The 15,565-nt window shown below is 38.9% G+C and overlaps 1 protein-coding gene across 7 annotated transcripts in view; it reads left to right on the forward strand.

Annotated features, from left to right (window-relative positions):
* c5orf22 (chromosome 5 open reading frame 22) overlaps positions 1–4,391 on the forward strand; it is a 57,419-nt gene extending 53,028 nt beyond the window's left edge. For 6 of the 7 annotated variants that reach the window (XM_031903331.1, XM_031903330.1, XM_031903332.1 and 3 more), the window contains one exon: positions 3,382–4,391. In XM_031903331.1, the coding sequence (XP_031759191.1) occupies positions 3,382–3,514 (133 nt within the window). In that variant the 3' untranslated portion in view covers positions 3,515–4,391. The remainder of the gene's footprint in view (positions 1–3,381) is intronic. The other variant, NM_001011092.1, reaches the window with a different exon arrangement.
* The last annotated feature ends 11,174 nt before the right edge of the window (positions 4,392–15,565 follow it).

A 15,565-nucleotide genomic window follows, 5' to 3' on the forward strand; every position in this document is an offset into this window, starting at 1 on the left:
TTTGGAGAGAAGTGGCTTGTTTGCTGCCCTTCTTGACACCAGGCCATCTTCCAAAAGTCTACGCCTCACTGTGTGTGCAGATGCGCTCACACCTGCCTGCTGCCATTCCTGAGCAAGCTCTGCACTGGTGGCACTCCCATCCCGCAGCTGAATCCTCTTTAGGAGACGATCCTGGCACTTGCTGGACTTTCTTGGACGCCCTGAAGCCTTCTTAACAAGAATTGAACCTAAATTGTTGATTTAGGTGCAATCTTAGTAGCCACAATATCCTTGCCTGTGAAGCCATTTTTATGCAACGCAATGATGGCTGCACGCGTTTCTTAAGCAGCAACTTTTCCAATTTCCAATATTTATGTAATTCTCAAAACTTTTGGCCATGACTGTATATTTTTATTCGGAAAACCGAAAAAGACTTTGTAAGGCATCATTAAAACTATATCTATGTTCAAAATGACTATATAAGGGGGTGTGTATATGGAGTGCCTTGAAGACTGCTTGTCATGTATTTATATAAATAAAAAAACAAGTTGATATAACTAAAATAAATATTAATATTTAACTTTGGATTGTGTCTTTTAATTAGTACAGGTATAGGACCCATTATCCAGAATGCTCGAGACCAAGGGTATTCCGGATAAGGGGTCTTTCCGTAATTTGGATCTCAATACCTTAAGTCTACTAAAAAATCAATAAAACATTAATTAAACCCAATAGGATTGTTTTGCATCCAATAAAGATTAATTATATCTTAGTTGGAATCAATTACAAGGTTCTGTTTTATTTCTACATAGAAAAAGGAAATCAGTAAAATTCTGAATTATTTGATTAAAATGGAGTCTATGGGAGACGGGCATTCCGTAATTCGGAGCTTTCTGGATAACGGGTTTCCGGATAAGGGGTCCAATACCTGTATTATAAAAGTAGCCCTGTGAATGTAGTCTAAAACAGCCATGTATCCTTCAACTGTAAAGAAAAGAGCTTTCTTTACTTTCTCTGGAAATGTTTGTTTGCTTCTAAGGAGACAATGCTTTCAAAGTAACATAGCCCTTTCTCTTTGAACATACCCTTGACTTAACCATTACTGAGGTTATTCATACTAACCTAAATGGAAAAACAGTGATGCTATTGACCTTGAGGCTTTAGTCATCTAGTTTAAATGTCAGATGTAATAGAAAAAAATCCAGTTTTTAGATGCTTGTTCACAACCTCTTGATTTCTGCCAGGATGTAGTGTCATTTTTCTCCAACCTGTTTCATGCACTTGGCACTTCAGAGGCTTCAGGTGGGGTTTTTTTTGCCTTCCTCTGAATCAACTAAAAGTTAGGCAGGTTATATATAGGCATTATGGTTGAACATGATGGACGTATGTCTTTTTTCAACCTAACTTACTATGTTACTCCTAGGATTTTAAGAATTGTGAACTAAATGTAAATGCAAAAATAGAAAGGTTTATTACTCAACATTTCAGTCCAGACGGCCATGTCGTTTGGGAGGCTCGCTCATTATGCGCATACGCCTTGTGTAGGAGAGGTGGATGTGATTTACCCTCCTATGTCACACACGTGCATAATGAGCGAGTTGTGTGCAAGTTTGACAACATGGCTGCCCGCACTGGGAACTCTCTCCCAGTAAATCTACCTGCTGGTAGGTTGTTATGGGTTAGTGCACCTGGGCAATCTTAGTGCTTTTTATTACATAGCCCAATTACAGTTAGTTTTTGTGACTCTCTGTTTTAAATGTTAAAGATTACAAGCACACTTTCCTTTTCTGCATCCTCCTTAGGTACCATCATTCCAGTTTGCCCAGTGATGGCCAATCACTACACTAAATCTAAGACACGTTCTGTTAGGTGGAGCATTGTGCATTATTGTGTGCAGGCTGTGCGCCTAAGTGAGCTTGTTGGTAGTTTATTCAATGCACTTTACTAATGAGCTAAGTGCATTTCAGGCTGTTTTGGAAATCCAGAATTCAATTTACTAAAGTCAATAAAACATGTCATTTTGGACTACACTGTTTTATGACTCAGATCCTTGCCTCTTTGTGATCAGCCTAATCACCCTAAAAGAAAGAATTTTGCTTATACTCCTGCTATCTGGTCTGCTGGGCACCTATGCAGAATACACCATATTTTTGGGAATACCTGTTTAGTGTAAAAAAGTAATCTCTAGCAATAAAAGACTCCCCTTCTCAAAGTAGTCACTGAAAGCACCAAAGACCATATTCAGTCCACCTGGTTCCCAGTGAGGCAATAGTAGAAAGTAGTTCCCGAAGGCTTAGCACTTTAGCACTGGCTGTGTTGTGTTTAACCTACATTGCTATGTTGATAATTTTCCATTTGAATGATTTCTATGGACCTATGGTATTCAGCAGCCAATTTTAAATCTTTCACCCTGCAAAAGTAATTAAAAGGATTCTGTCATGATATGGTATACTTTTTTTTTCTAAATTACACTGTTTACATAGCAAATAATTTACTCTACCAAATAAAATGTTATTCTTTTACCAACAAATTTATTTTTTTAGTTGTAATATTGATGTGTAGGCAGCCATCTCAGTGCATTGTGCCTGAGTCTGAGCTTTCAGAAGGAGCCAGCACTACACATTGGAATTGCTTTCAGATAAGGTATTGTTTCTCCTGCTTCCATGTAACTATGATATCTTCTGGGAGCTGCTATCTTGGTACCTTCACATTGTTCTGCTGATTGGCTGCTGGGGACTTGCAGCACAGCAGAAAAGTGAGACAGAAGTTTATCAGAACACAAATCACATGGCTGTGGCACTCTGGGAAATTAAGAATATGTTTAGCCCCATGTGAAATGTCCAAATTAAATATAAAACAATCTGTTTGCGCTTTTTAAAAACTGATTTCAATGCAGGATTCTGCTGGAAGAAGCTCTGTTAACTAATTTTGAAAAAAAAACATGTTTTCTCATGACAGTATTCCTTTAAGCTCTTACATTTCCTGGCTTGTTGAAATAAGTATGCCTCTTTTAAAGAACGTACCCACTTCTGTTGCCTTCTAAATATGATTTGCTTAGGTGAGTGAGCATGGAATTGTGCATTATTTTCAATTCCTGTATTGGATGCTGAACATCCCTATACACTTAGTATGTTTTACTAGTAAATACAAAAGGCCTCTTATATTAATATTATAAGCACAAGTGTTCAAGTCATATACACATAGTTACAAGACTGCTTCCCTTAGGACCCATCCATGGAGCACTTGCACTTTGCACTGCACTCTACCCTTTGGATTATTAGTTTATATAGTTTTATATAAATAAGTAGACTGGTTAATTTTTTTTTTTTTTTTAAATATGGCCTCCTATGCTTCATTTGTTTATAAATTTATGTCTATTTGTATCTGTTTAAATTCTTCTAGGTCTAGTTTGGATGATTATTGCCCTTCTGAGCAGGTGGATTATATTCAAGAGAAAGTTCTGGATGTGCTGCGTTCTCTTTATGGTTCATTGGATGTTCATTTAGAGTTTTCCCCTGGCTCATCATCAGCCTAATGTAAAGTCTGTATGTTTTATATCTTAAGTGCCATAATGTGAACATCATGGATTGTATAAGCAAACTCTTTCATGCATGAAAAATGTGTTGTCTATACTGTCTAGCATTGTACATCCTAGCTTTAGTCATCCAATAGACGAGTTCTGCAACTGTGGGTGTATCCTTGAAGTGTTTTACTTGACAAATTATCAATTTGTACTGTAGCTGCTAACATTTTAAATATTTAATTGACCCCTGGCCAACAATCGGGTCATGTTATGGGCTTGTACAGTAACAGTTACAAAGCTCAAAAAAATCAAGAACTATATGTGGTGCTACCCTTGGCTTTATGTTCCCAGTTATTTATAAATAATGTGTGAGAATGCTGGCAGGTTTAGCTGTCACTATCATTAGCTATCACTACAGCAGTATAACCTATAGCAGAACAATAAGTCATTGTTTTATGGATACAACTAATATGCTGGAATCTTTACCTTTAGTGATTTGCTATATATTAAAGAACAACATACATTCTTAACATGTAAAACCTAGTTTCGGTTAAAGCCATATAGGTAGTACTCATGATATACAAATAAAACTTGGCATTTTTCCACAATCACTTTACTCATTTTTTGCATTTGCACTCATTTACATTTCATACTAGTGCCATTTAAATATTCCCTTTAGAGGGCACTATATACTACATTGTTATAGCAAAAGGTTCTATATATGTGTATGAAGGTTAAATGTGAAATCAACCCTCTTATTTGGTCTCATAGCCTGCAGAGGGCAGTTTTTGGGGATAAGAAAATCATTAATGCAAAGGGGGCTGAGAACTAGTGTACCAGTTGTGGTATATTAAACGATACTGACAGGCAATTAAAAAATTTTTTTACACCTGCTGTTGTGTTTTAATTTGTATCAGCTTTAAATTCCTTACAAACTAAATCTGCAAAGTTTTTTCGCTTCATAATGGTAGCACGAATTACAGACCCACGGAGCAGCCATTTTTGTTCCCCTCTTCCGGGTTTTTTATTTAAATGCCTCCCACGTGAATAAATATGCCCAATCACAAACCTGCAACGCCCCTTCTGCTTTCTGCCAGTATGTGACAAGCTCAGCTCCAATGTCTATGTGTAATGGGCATGGGGGAGGGAGAGCCCTTAGAAGCCGGCAGGCACGGGAAAGCTTAAGCTAGCCTGCTATTTAATTCTTAGTGGGAAGAGCAGAGAGGGGGGTCAGCCATTTGAAGTAGGCTGGCAATGGAAAGATCAGTCCTGCCTGCTATTTAGTTCACAATGTGATGCGAAGAGCGAGGGAGGGAGGGGGAGCTCTTTAAAGCAAACAGCAAGCTGAATCCTCCCAGTTTATTATGTAGTCCTTTTGACAGATTGAGAAGCTACAGTCGGATTGTCAGACAGTCGGGTTCAGGATCTTCAGTAGGATTTATGTAGAGAAACAGGACTTTTAGGAAAAAACAGTCAACATGACCTATAGGTAGGTTTGGAAGTAGGTTCATATTTTTAAAATAAATTTTTTGGTGTCAGTATCACTTTAATGGCAACCATAGACAAGCAGACTCCCTGTTTATACTGATCCCTGTTGTATTTATAGTTATTAATGTACCCCTGTGGTGACCCTTACAATAACAGCGTGCTACAGAGTGGGAAATACCCAAGGGGACAACCCTTATGCTGACTGAAGCTGCATTTTGCTGCGTGTGAGAAAAAGAAGAAATTAAATGTATAGGATAACTAAACAGCACCTACGAAAAAGCAAAACTTTATTGTCACAGTCATGTACTGTATATGAAATACATGCAGTGCAGGGCATTTGAACTACATGACATGAAATAGCAATCATTAGTGTGAATTAACCATTGTGTTTAAAGGAATGCAAGTCAAAATTTAAAAAGCATACTGCCCAATAGTCCTCCTATTGTTTAGTAAAAACGCCACACTTTTGGCTCACCTAATCAAATATTTACTCAGTCACACTTACTTCACATTTTCTATCTGTTTTCTTAAACAGGCAGCCATCTTTAAAAAGGTATTCTCTCTTCCTTTCCCTCCTTGCTTCATACTGCACGTGTTTCATTCCCCCCCCCCCTCGGCAGATCTGCTTCTGATTGGCTGGTGGATATGTGTAGCTCAGAACAGGAGACAGGATCAAGTTACGCACATGTGCATTGCTACTACAGGAAGGGGAGAGAGATTTCAGTAATGTCACTGGAGTCTTCACACTGCTGTAGGTTGCCAGCGCCATATCTCAGAGAAGGAAGCAGGGATCTGGGAATTTAGATATGCAGTAAGTACTTAAAAAGAATGCCTTTAGACTTACTTTTAATTTATATTAACCTTTCCTTGTCCTTTAATGTATAATGCCTTTAGATTTGTTGCTATGACTTAATAGCAGTTTCTTCAGTAACCAGACTTTCAGTAAATATGGTTTAAATACAGCTACAAAGCCTATGAGGTATATGATATATAGAGTATTATCAACTTGAAAAGGAAACCTTGCATTGTATCAACTGTTCTCATTAACTTTTTATTGTTGTTAAGGCATACCTACCAACATTTGAAAAATGAAAAGAGGGACAAAAAGATTTGGCATGCACACACCCACTTTTATGGCCACACTCCTTCTATATAGTTGAAATGGTGGGATCAGACGCAAAATGTGCTATACCCTCATACTGTACTACCTAAGGAAAACAAAATAGCAACTCCTACATATAAAATACAAATATAGAGAAAAGGCAGTCAGTTATGTGAGTTATAACTATATACCAGTTTTGCCCTCCCATACACAGTGTTGCCCCAATTGCCCCATAGACCGTACCCCCCATACACAGTGCCCCCAATTGCCCCCGTAGAGAGTACCCCCCCCATACACAGTAGCCCCCATACACAATGCCCCCTCCTTCTTCTTCTTATCCCGCTCTGCTTCTTCTGCGGCGGCAACAGGCCCTTTTATAAGGTTGCACCCCATGCGTACGTGTGACGTCAATACGCATGGGGCGCAACCCTCTAAAAGGGCCTTTTGCCACAGAAGAAGGAGCCGTACCCAGCTCCAGCCAGCTATTACGGAAATGCGGGACATTCATTGAACTATCCGGGACAGCGGGATGCGCTATTAAAACTGGGACAGTCCCGCAGAAAGCGGGACAGTTGGGGGTTATGGTTAAGGTCCAGCATTAATACCTCCCTAGAAATTAAAGTAGATGTAAATCTTAAAATAAAATACTGCCTAATGAAAGATTTTGTAGTTCTGAGCAACTCTCCATTATACAGAAATTACAAATTTACAGTGACTGTAATTGCTATTGAAAGTATTATCTCGGCCCCATTTTTTCTCTTCCCCAGTGGGTCAGAAGAAACCATTCAAGCTCATTCTTCCAGTTGCTATATATGCATTTTACTTAAAACTAGAATTAAATAAAGCAAGATGTGGTCCATCTGCTGCTGCCATTAAAAGGAGAATAGCATTATATGGCTTATGTATTGTGTTTTCAGTCCAGCATACAAACTAAAGCAGTGCAGGGCATTATGACTGAGTCTTGCTTTACCATGCGTGTACTGTAGATGTCAGTAGAACCATTTATATAGAAATACTAGAATTAAGACTATATATATAGGTGAAAGAAAAGTACAGAAATGAGGCTGATTCATATTTTTCTTATAGAATCTGTTGAAAGCTTATGGTTCATCAGAAATTTTTCATATCACAAAATTGCTGTTTGCAAATCGAATTGAGGGTAATAGCATTATTCAGTTATTACAAGGCAAATCTTGTCAGTGGTAGAATGCAATATATATTTTGCATTTATCTTCTAAGACACATTTAAGAATACGCACATTTTCCCCATAGTAAGTTTAACTTTTCTTTCTGAAAAGCAAGCGGGGACTCTTATCCTGCAAACCTTTTCAGATTTCCATTACAGTTTTCTTCTTTAAATTAGCACAGTATTCAGCCTTTCAGCTGTCCTTTGAAAGATGTCAAACAAGCATTAGGGAATAGCAATAATGTTGGCAATTTTCTTTATGCCATTATTTGTAATTATGGTTAAAATTACTTTAAAACCCTGTCTTTGCCACATTAGAATTTGAGCTTTTTTTTTTTAGAAGGAAATCATTTCTATTTAAAGTTAGAATTACTAAATGTCAATATTAAATATCAGCACATAGACCATGTTAAGTCCAATTGTTTATTAAACTAATTTTATGGTAATAAACTATATTATTTTGACCTGAATTCCTTTTATTATGAACTTTGTTATAGAATACATGCTTGTTGATTTAGCTGGGCAACTACTTATTTATATGTTAAAAAAATTTGCGATTTGTTTTTCGACTAAGTTGAACACCCGTTAGCAAGAATTACGGTCATTTGAGATGTATTTCACTATGTATCTGTACGTATAAAAGACAGCAAATGTGTGCATTATAAACTCCCAGAATTGCTGTCAGTTTTATTATTTTAATCAAACGTAGTGCACAAATGTAGAAAAAAGATGTTTGTTTCTTGCATTAAGACATGAAATAGTGGGACATCAACATGACCATTATTATCTAATTAGGGTTATCTTTACCAGCCACCAGGTATAATGTAAATTAGGATAATTAATTTCTCACCACTAAACCTGCGGGTTCCAGCTGTCAAGCCCTAATCCTTCAACTATAGGGAGCAGATCTCCATATACAGTAAAAGGAGAAAAATAGCCACAATGTATTCTAAAAGCATGACCAAAGACTCCTTACATGTTTCATGCTTTGGGCATTTGGTTATAGCTGTGTACTTTATTTCCTTTATGGTGTGTCGTACTCCAAGCAAGCATTTAGGGTGAAAACACACTGAGCTGCTAGTAGTAGCTACTTTTTCATGGCTACTAAACTCCAGAAAATACCCAGCCATAGACAATACTGAGAATTGTCTCTGGTAAAACAAACATCTACACAGTTATCAGTAAATGATCAGCAAGTAGCTGCTACTAGTAGCTCTGTGTGTCTTCACCCTTATGACCTCTTGTGGGTGTTAGTGTTTTATCTCATTACAATTGCAGTGAAACAAATGTTAAAAAAGTGGTGTTTTCACCTTTTCACTTTATTTTACAATCACTGGGGGTGCCAAAATGTTAGGCACACACCAGTGATTGTAATTGTTTACCTTATACCCCAGCTGGTGCTCCTGTTAGGAGAAAACCACTGGCACAAAGACAGAAGAAGGAAGAGGGTTGCTGTTTCACAGTTAACACAGGCTGGTGCGCACCAACTTCCGCGCACCAAACCATGAAGAGGAGCACATCAGCACACACAATGAAGAGGCGGGCGTCCCCACCACCTCACTAGTCCATCAGGTATTGTTACAAGATGACTTCTTGTCTTTATCTATATGAATTTTATTATCACAGCCTCTTTGCACCCACACCTAATGGTTTAAAATTTAGAGATGAGCCCAACTTTCCCTTTTTTCTATGGTTCATACAAGATCAGTAGCCAGCTCCATGATTTAGCTCCCATCATTCCCAGCTACAATCAGGTGATTCCAGTGGTGGCCAATAAAAGGTCAACCATTTGGTATTTTTTAACCTTCAATGCAAAAGTTTCAGGTAGTAGTGAAGTAGTTTCAGGTAGTGAAGTAGTAGAATTTTTAATAAATCAGATTTAAGTGCATGTAGGACATGCTGATAACTGACATAGTTGACCAGCTTGAATATACTAAATATGTGGACAAACAATCCCTGTTTTATTTAAAGGAGAAGAAAGGTAAAAACTAAGTCATAAAGACTAATAGAACTGTTGCTCTGAGTCCTCTGTGGAAAACAAATCTGTGTCAGATTTCCTGCTCTCTGCAAAATCCTTCAGGGCATGTCATGAGCCTGCACAGCTTTCTCCTCTCTCCCCCTCCCTTCTCCTTTCCCTCCTCCCCTCTCCTCTCAGCAGCGAGAGATTCAGACATCAGGAGAGATGCAATCAGGGAAATGACGTCAGGCCAAGCTAAAATGGCAGCTACTATTTTAAACAAACAGAGGGAGCTTTCTAGGCTGTTTACTCAGGTATGGTAAAGCATTTTACAGAATATAGGGCTGATTTATCAAAGTCCGAATTTCGGACTTTTAATAGTACGATTGGCAAAAATTCGTATTAAAGAGGACCTGTTACCCAGACATAAAAAGCTGTATAGTAAAAGTCCTTTTCAAATTAAACATGAAACCCAAATTTATTTATTATATTAACACATCCATACCCATTATAAAGACATTTAAAAATCCCAGCTGTCAATCATATATTGCTTGCCCCGCCTTAATGCCTTAGGCATAGAGGCGGAGCAGACAATAACTTTAGCTTTCCATTCAGCACTACCTAGATGTCACTGCACATCTCACTTCTCCCCTCCCTCCTCCTCATCTAACTGTGTAGCCAGTGCATGGGCCTGGGCATCTGGTCCCCCATTCAGGCACATAAATAAGATTTTGGCATGATACAAAGCTTGCACAAAATGGTGCCTGTGTGCTTGCTTTGACTGAATAATTCCAAGACGGAAGGAAACAACATTTATATTATTTATATAGAGTAAGTAAAGTTTATTTTGCTCAACTAACAATATAGAAAATAATTTGGAGTTGGAATTTTTTCCATTCGGACTTTAATGACAAATATAGTGTTCAATCTTGCACTATTGTGACTAATCTATTGGCACTTAACTCTCAGTAGCTTTCCTTCAATTTTAAAGATGAGGGCACTTTCTAAATATATTGACTATTTGAGTGCAGAGGACCTCTTGTCTTTGCACACTTAATGCTATTATGTATGCAAGGGCGGCCTTACACCACTTATGGACCTACTAGTTTGTCTAGATAAAATAAGAGGATCACATTGTGTTCAGAATCCTAAATGGTAGGTTAAATTTAGCTGATCCAAAAGGCCTTGGGCCAGAGATTGGATTAACCCTTTAAGTGCCACCGGACGTAGAATCAACGTCCTGTGTATCAAAGTACCTAAGTGCCACAGGAGGAGTGGAGTGGAGGAGGCTCCTTCACTCCCCGCTCGTTCCCCAGCCTCTAGACAACTAGCAGAGGGGGGGAACGAGTGGCCCCTGGGGCACGATCGCCCAGGGGCCCCATAAGAAATGTCAGGACATGCTGTCTGTGCGTGCCTGACACTTCCTGCTCTCCTTTCCCTCTGAAGACTCACGGATTGGGTCGCAGGAAGAAGCTGCAGCGGCTCCTGGGTCCTTCCTCCCACCTCCAGATGATCTGTGTGCCTGCTTGTCCCAGGTAAGTGTTAAAAAACACACATAATACACTAATACACACTTATACTCACACACACAAACACATACATTTTGGGGGGGTTTCACACATTCACAGCACTTACAGCACTCACACTTACTTGCACACAAAAGACATTTTACCTAGTATACACACACACACTTACACACATGTAATTTTGTAATCGTTTTTATTCTTGCCTGAAAAAAATGTTTTATTGCCATTGCAGATAGTGTATTTGCTAACCGCACTGTGCAATACCTTTTGTGTATTATTTTGGTGTTTCTACTGCATTTTCTGTGATTTTGGTGCATTTTTAGGTATCTTATTGCATTTCTAGCCATTTTATTGCATTTTCAGTTATGCACAGTTGTTGTTCGCTTGACTTTGTCTGTAAAACTTATTTGCCCAAGCCAAAATACTCAAACTGTTATTTATTGCATTTCACATTGTTCTTAATTACTTGTCTTTGCACATGGACATTTTGTCTGCTGTATTTCAATTTGGCATCCTCTGTACCCCACATAGTTTGGTAAGTCTATGCATATTGGGCCCCTGGCGTTCATATTTAGGGTGTTTTATGTTGGTACATTAGTAAATGTTGGGTACATAATGGGGCAACATGCAAGCTTTGTGCCAATTTTCAGAAATATCACAAAAACCGTTCTGTTTAGCATAACTTTGTAGTTTGGTAGTTTGCAGTTGAAAGATGTATTTACCCAGTTTTGTCAGAATGTGTACTTTCGGAAAATGTATGGTTTTCTAGGGTCTCCGTACTGTTAGGGGGTCTTATGGCACATAATACACATACACATTTTCTTATGTGAAAATTCATATGCACTATTTTTATTTGGGTGCCCCTGTACGACACGTCATTTGGCCAATATATGCATATAGGGCATCAAACTGTTCAGTAGACCCTTGGCGTTCATATTTAGAAAGTTGTATGTTGATACGTTACAAAATGTGGGGGTACATAATGAGGTAAAATGCAAGCTTTGTGACGATTTTCAGAAATGTCATAAAAACCGTTCTGTTTAGCATAGCTTTGTAGTTTGGTAGTTTGCAGTAGAAAGTTGTATTTACCCATTTTTGTTTTGTCAGAATGTGTACTTTCCGAAAATATATGATTTTCTAGGGTGTCCATACTGTTAGGGGGTCTTATGGCACATAATACACATACACATTTTCTTATGTGAAAATTCATATGCACTATTTTTATTTGGGTTCCCCTGTACGCCACGTAGTTTGGTAAATCTATGCATATAGGGAATCAAACTGTTCAGTAAACCCCTGGCGTTCACATTTAGAATGTTTTATGTTGATACGTTACAAAATGTGGGGGTACATAATGTGGTAAAATGCAAGTTTTGTGATGATTTTCAGAAACGTCATAAAACCGTTCTGTTTAGCATAGCTTTGTAGTTTGGTAGTTTGCAGTAGAAAGATGTATTTACCCATTTTTGTTTTGTCAGAATGTGTACTTTCGGAAAATGTATAGTTTTCTAGGGTCTTTGTACTGTTAGGGGGTCTTATGGCACATAATGCACATGCCGGTAGCTTATATTGCAGCGTATACACTTTGTATGCACTAACTTCCTTTTGGGGTCTCTAAATGCCAGATACATCGGTGATCCTATGCACAATGGGCATCAAACTGTTCAGTGGACCCTTGGCTTTCATATTTAACATGTGTTTTCTTGGTACCTAATATTATGTGGGAGATAAGGTGCATGAAAGTGGAAGATTTGATGTGATTTTCAGGTATTTCATCAAAAGTAGTTTTGGGAAAGCATTGCGACTCTGTATTTTGGAGTAGAAAGACATGGGTACCAATTTTGAATTCGCCTGAATGTGTACTTTCCAAAAATATATGGTTTTGGGGGGTCAATGTATTTTTTGTGTTTTTACCCCACAGAAAATGCAGTAAACGTGTTGAATTTTCAGTAGCTAAAGAGACCTCTGGGGCAATTTCTATGCACTAACTTCCTTTTGGGGTCTTTAAATGCCAGATACATTGGTGATCTTATGCACAAAGGGCATCAAACTGTTCAGCGGACCCTTGGCTTTCATATTTAGGGTGTGTTTTCTTGGTACCTAATATTATGTGGGAGATATGATGCTTGAAAGTGGAAGATTTGAGGCGATTTTTTAGAATTTTCATAATTTTTTATAGAAAATGCTAAATTCAGTAAAGCATTACCGTTTGGTACTTAGGAGTTGGAAGACATAGTTACCCATTTCGGATTCAGCAGAATGTGTACTTTTCAAAAATATATGGTTTCCTGGGGTAAACCTAATGTTCCAGGATTTTTGGCTTTGGAATCTAAAGTATGCCGTATTCTGCTGTAATGCTTTGAAAATTTAGTAATTTACTGCTGGGAGTTTTTGATCTATAGAAGTCAGAAATCTCAATAAAACTATATATATCAGGTATTGGCACGTTTGGGAGACATGAGGCTTTCCAAATCAGTTGAATTTTTGTCCATAAAATAAAATATGTTTCTTGTATAATTCTCTATATCATGAAAACAATTTTCTTTTCTTTTTTTTGTATTTCAAGCTCTAAATTTTGTTCCAGAAGTGGAAATACACAAAAACGCAGATTTGGAAAGCTCAGGTTCTCCTGAAAAAAAAGCAATATATAGTTTGCCTACCTAAACTTAACCCTTCTCCCAGTAAAAGCCCCTAGATTGAGAGAGCACAGAATGTTTACAAAACGTCTGGCACTGAGGGTAACCGAAATGTCAAATTCTGCTGGCACTTAAAGGGTTAAACAAAAAAATAATCTTTAAATTTAAAGCTAAACTAACAGAAGATTTCGAAACATAATAAGGGGATACACAATAGTGGTAATATTGAGACAAAATAAAAGTGGATATAGATTTGTCTGATTTTGCATTTCATTTGCTAGTCATTTCGGTTTAGGGGCATTTCCTGAAGCTAGGAAAGCAATACATCTTTTTTTTCAGCACAATCTGGGCTTTCAAATTTTTTTTTCTAATTATTTGTAATTCGACTTCTCTGACAAAATATGAGGGTCTAAATTCCAAGAAAAGAAATTGCTATTTTGCATAATATAGGGATATATATCACAAACAGGAATCCAAGATGGGTAAATATGGCTTTCTACTGCAAACTACCAAACCACCAAGCTTTTCTTCAACTCTACTCTTGCCCACACTACTTCTCTATCCCCCACTGCATACTGGTTGAGAACAATCCAGCTCACCCACCAACATGCCCGGTGAGGTGGACCCAACAGGACTGAAGCCCACCGGGTTTTTCCCTAGTGCCAGGCCAACCTTGTATTCACAATACACTATGATTCCAGTTTAGGTGTCAATGTGCTTCTTGCTGTTCACCGAGATGGCTACTTGACACAGAATTGACACAGCTAAAGGTGATGGCCAATACTGTTAAGCAACTCTGTAGTTCTGGATATGCTATTGGGACACATATACATAGGGACACTGCTGCTTAAACTACTGATTTGCCTGGGAGGCTTTACTTCTGAATGTATTATTCTTATTAAATACTTTGTTCTTTACATTGTTGAATGTGCTGACAACAAAATCACACAAAAATTATCAATGGAAATCAAATGTATCAACCCATGAAGGTCTGGATTTGGAATCACACTCAAAATTAAAGTGGAAAAAGCACTGCAGGCTGATCCAACTTTCATGTAATGTCCTTAAAACTAGTTAAAATGAGGCTCAGTAGTGTGTGTGTGTGTGTGTGTGACCTTCCTACAGTACCTGGGCATGCTTCTGATGAGGTTGCAGATGGTCTCCTGAGGGCTCTCCTCCCAGACCTGGACTAAAGCATCCACCAACTCCTGGACAGTCTATGGTGCAACATGGCATTAGTGGATGGAGCGAGACATGATGTCCCAGATGTTCTCAATTGAATTCATGTCTGGGGAATGGGCGAGCCAGTACATAGCATCAATTCCTTCGTCTTGCAGGAACTGCTGACACACTCCAGCCACTTGAGGTCTAGCATTGTCTTGCATTAGAAGGAACCCAGGGCCAACCGCACCAGCATATGATCTCACAAGGGGTCTGAGGATCTCATCTCAGTACCTTATGGCAGTCAGGCTACCTCTGGCGAGCACATGGAGGGCCCCCCAAAGAAATGCCACTCCACACCATTACTGACCCACTGCCAAACCAGTCATGCTGGAGGATGTTGCAGGTAGCAGAACGTTCTCCACTGCTTCTCCAGACTGTCACGTCTGTCACATGTGCTCAGTGTGAACCTGCTTTCATCTGTGAAGAGCACAGGGCGCCAGTGGCGAATCTGCCAATCTTGGTGTTCTCTGCCAAATGCCAAACGTCCTGCACGGTGTTGGGCTGTAAGCACAACCCCCACCTATGGATGTCAGGCCCTCATTCCACCCTCATTAAGTCTGTTTCTTACCATTTGAGCAGACACATGCACATTTGAGGCCCGCTTGAGGTGATTTTGCTAAGGCGGAGGTAGCGGTCCTGCTGCTGGGTTGTTGCCCTCCAACGGCCTCCTCCATGTCTCCTGATGTACTGGCCTGTCTCCTGGTAGCGCCTCCATGCTCTGGACACTATGCTGACAGACACAGCAAATCATCTTGCCACAGCTTGCATTGATGTGCCATCCTGGATGAGCTGCACTACCTGAGCCATTTGTGTGGGAGCATGCCCAGGTGTTGTAGGGAGGTCATACAGGCACGTGGAGGCCACACACACTACTGGGCCTCATTTTGTCTTGTTTTAAGGACATTACATCAAAGTTGGATCAGCCTATAGTGTTTTTTTCCACT

Source organism: Xenopus tropicalis, chromosome 6 (assembly GCF_000004195.4).
Source record: "Xenopus tropicalis strain Nigerian chromosome 6, UCB_Xtro_10.0, whole genome shotgun sequence".
In the NCBI taxonomy this organism is placed as follows: domain Eukaryota; kingdom Metazoa; phylum Chordata; class Amphibia; order Anura; family Pipidae; genus Xenopus; species Xenopus tropicalis.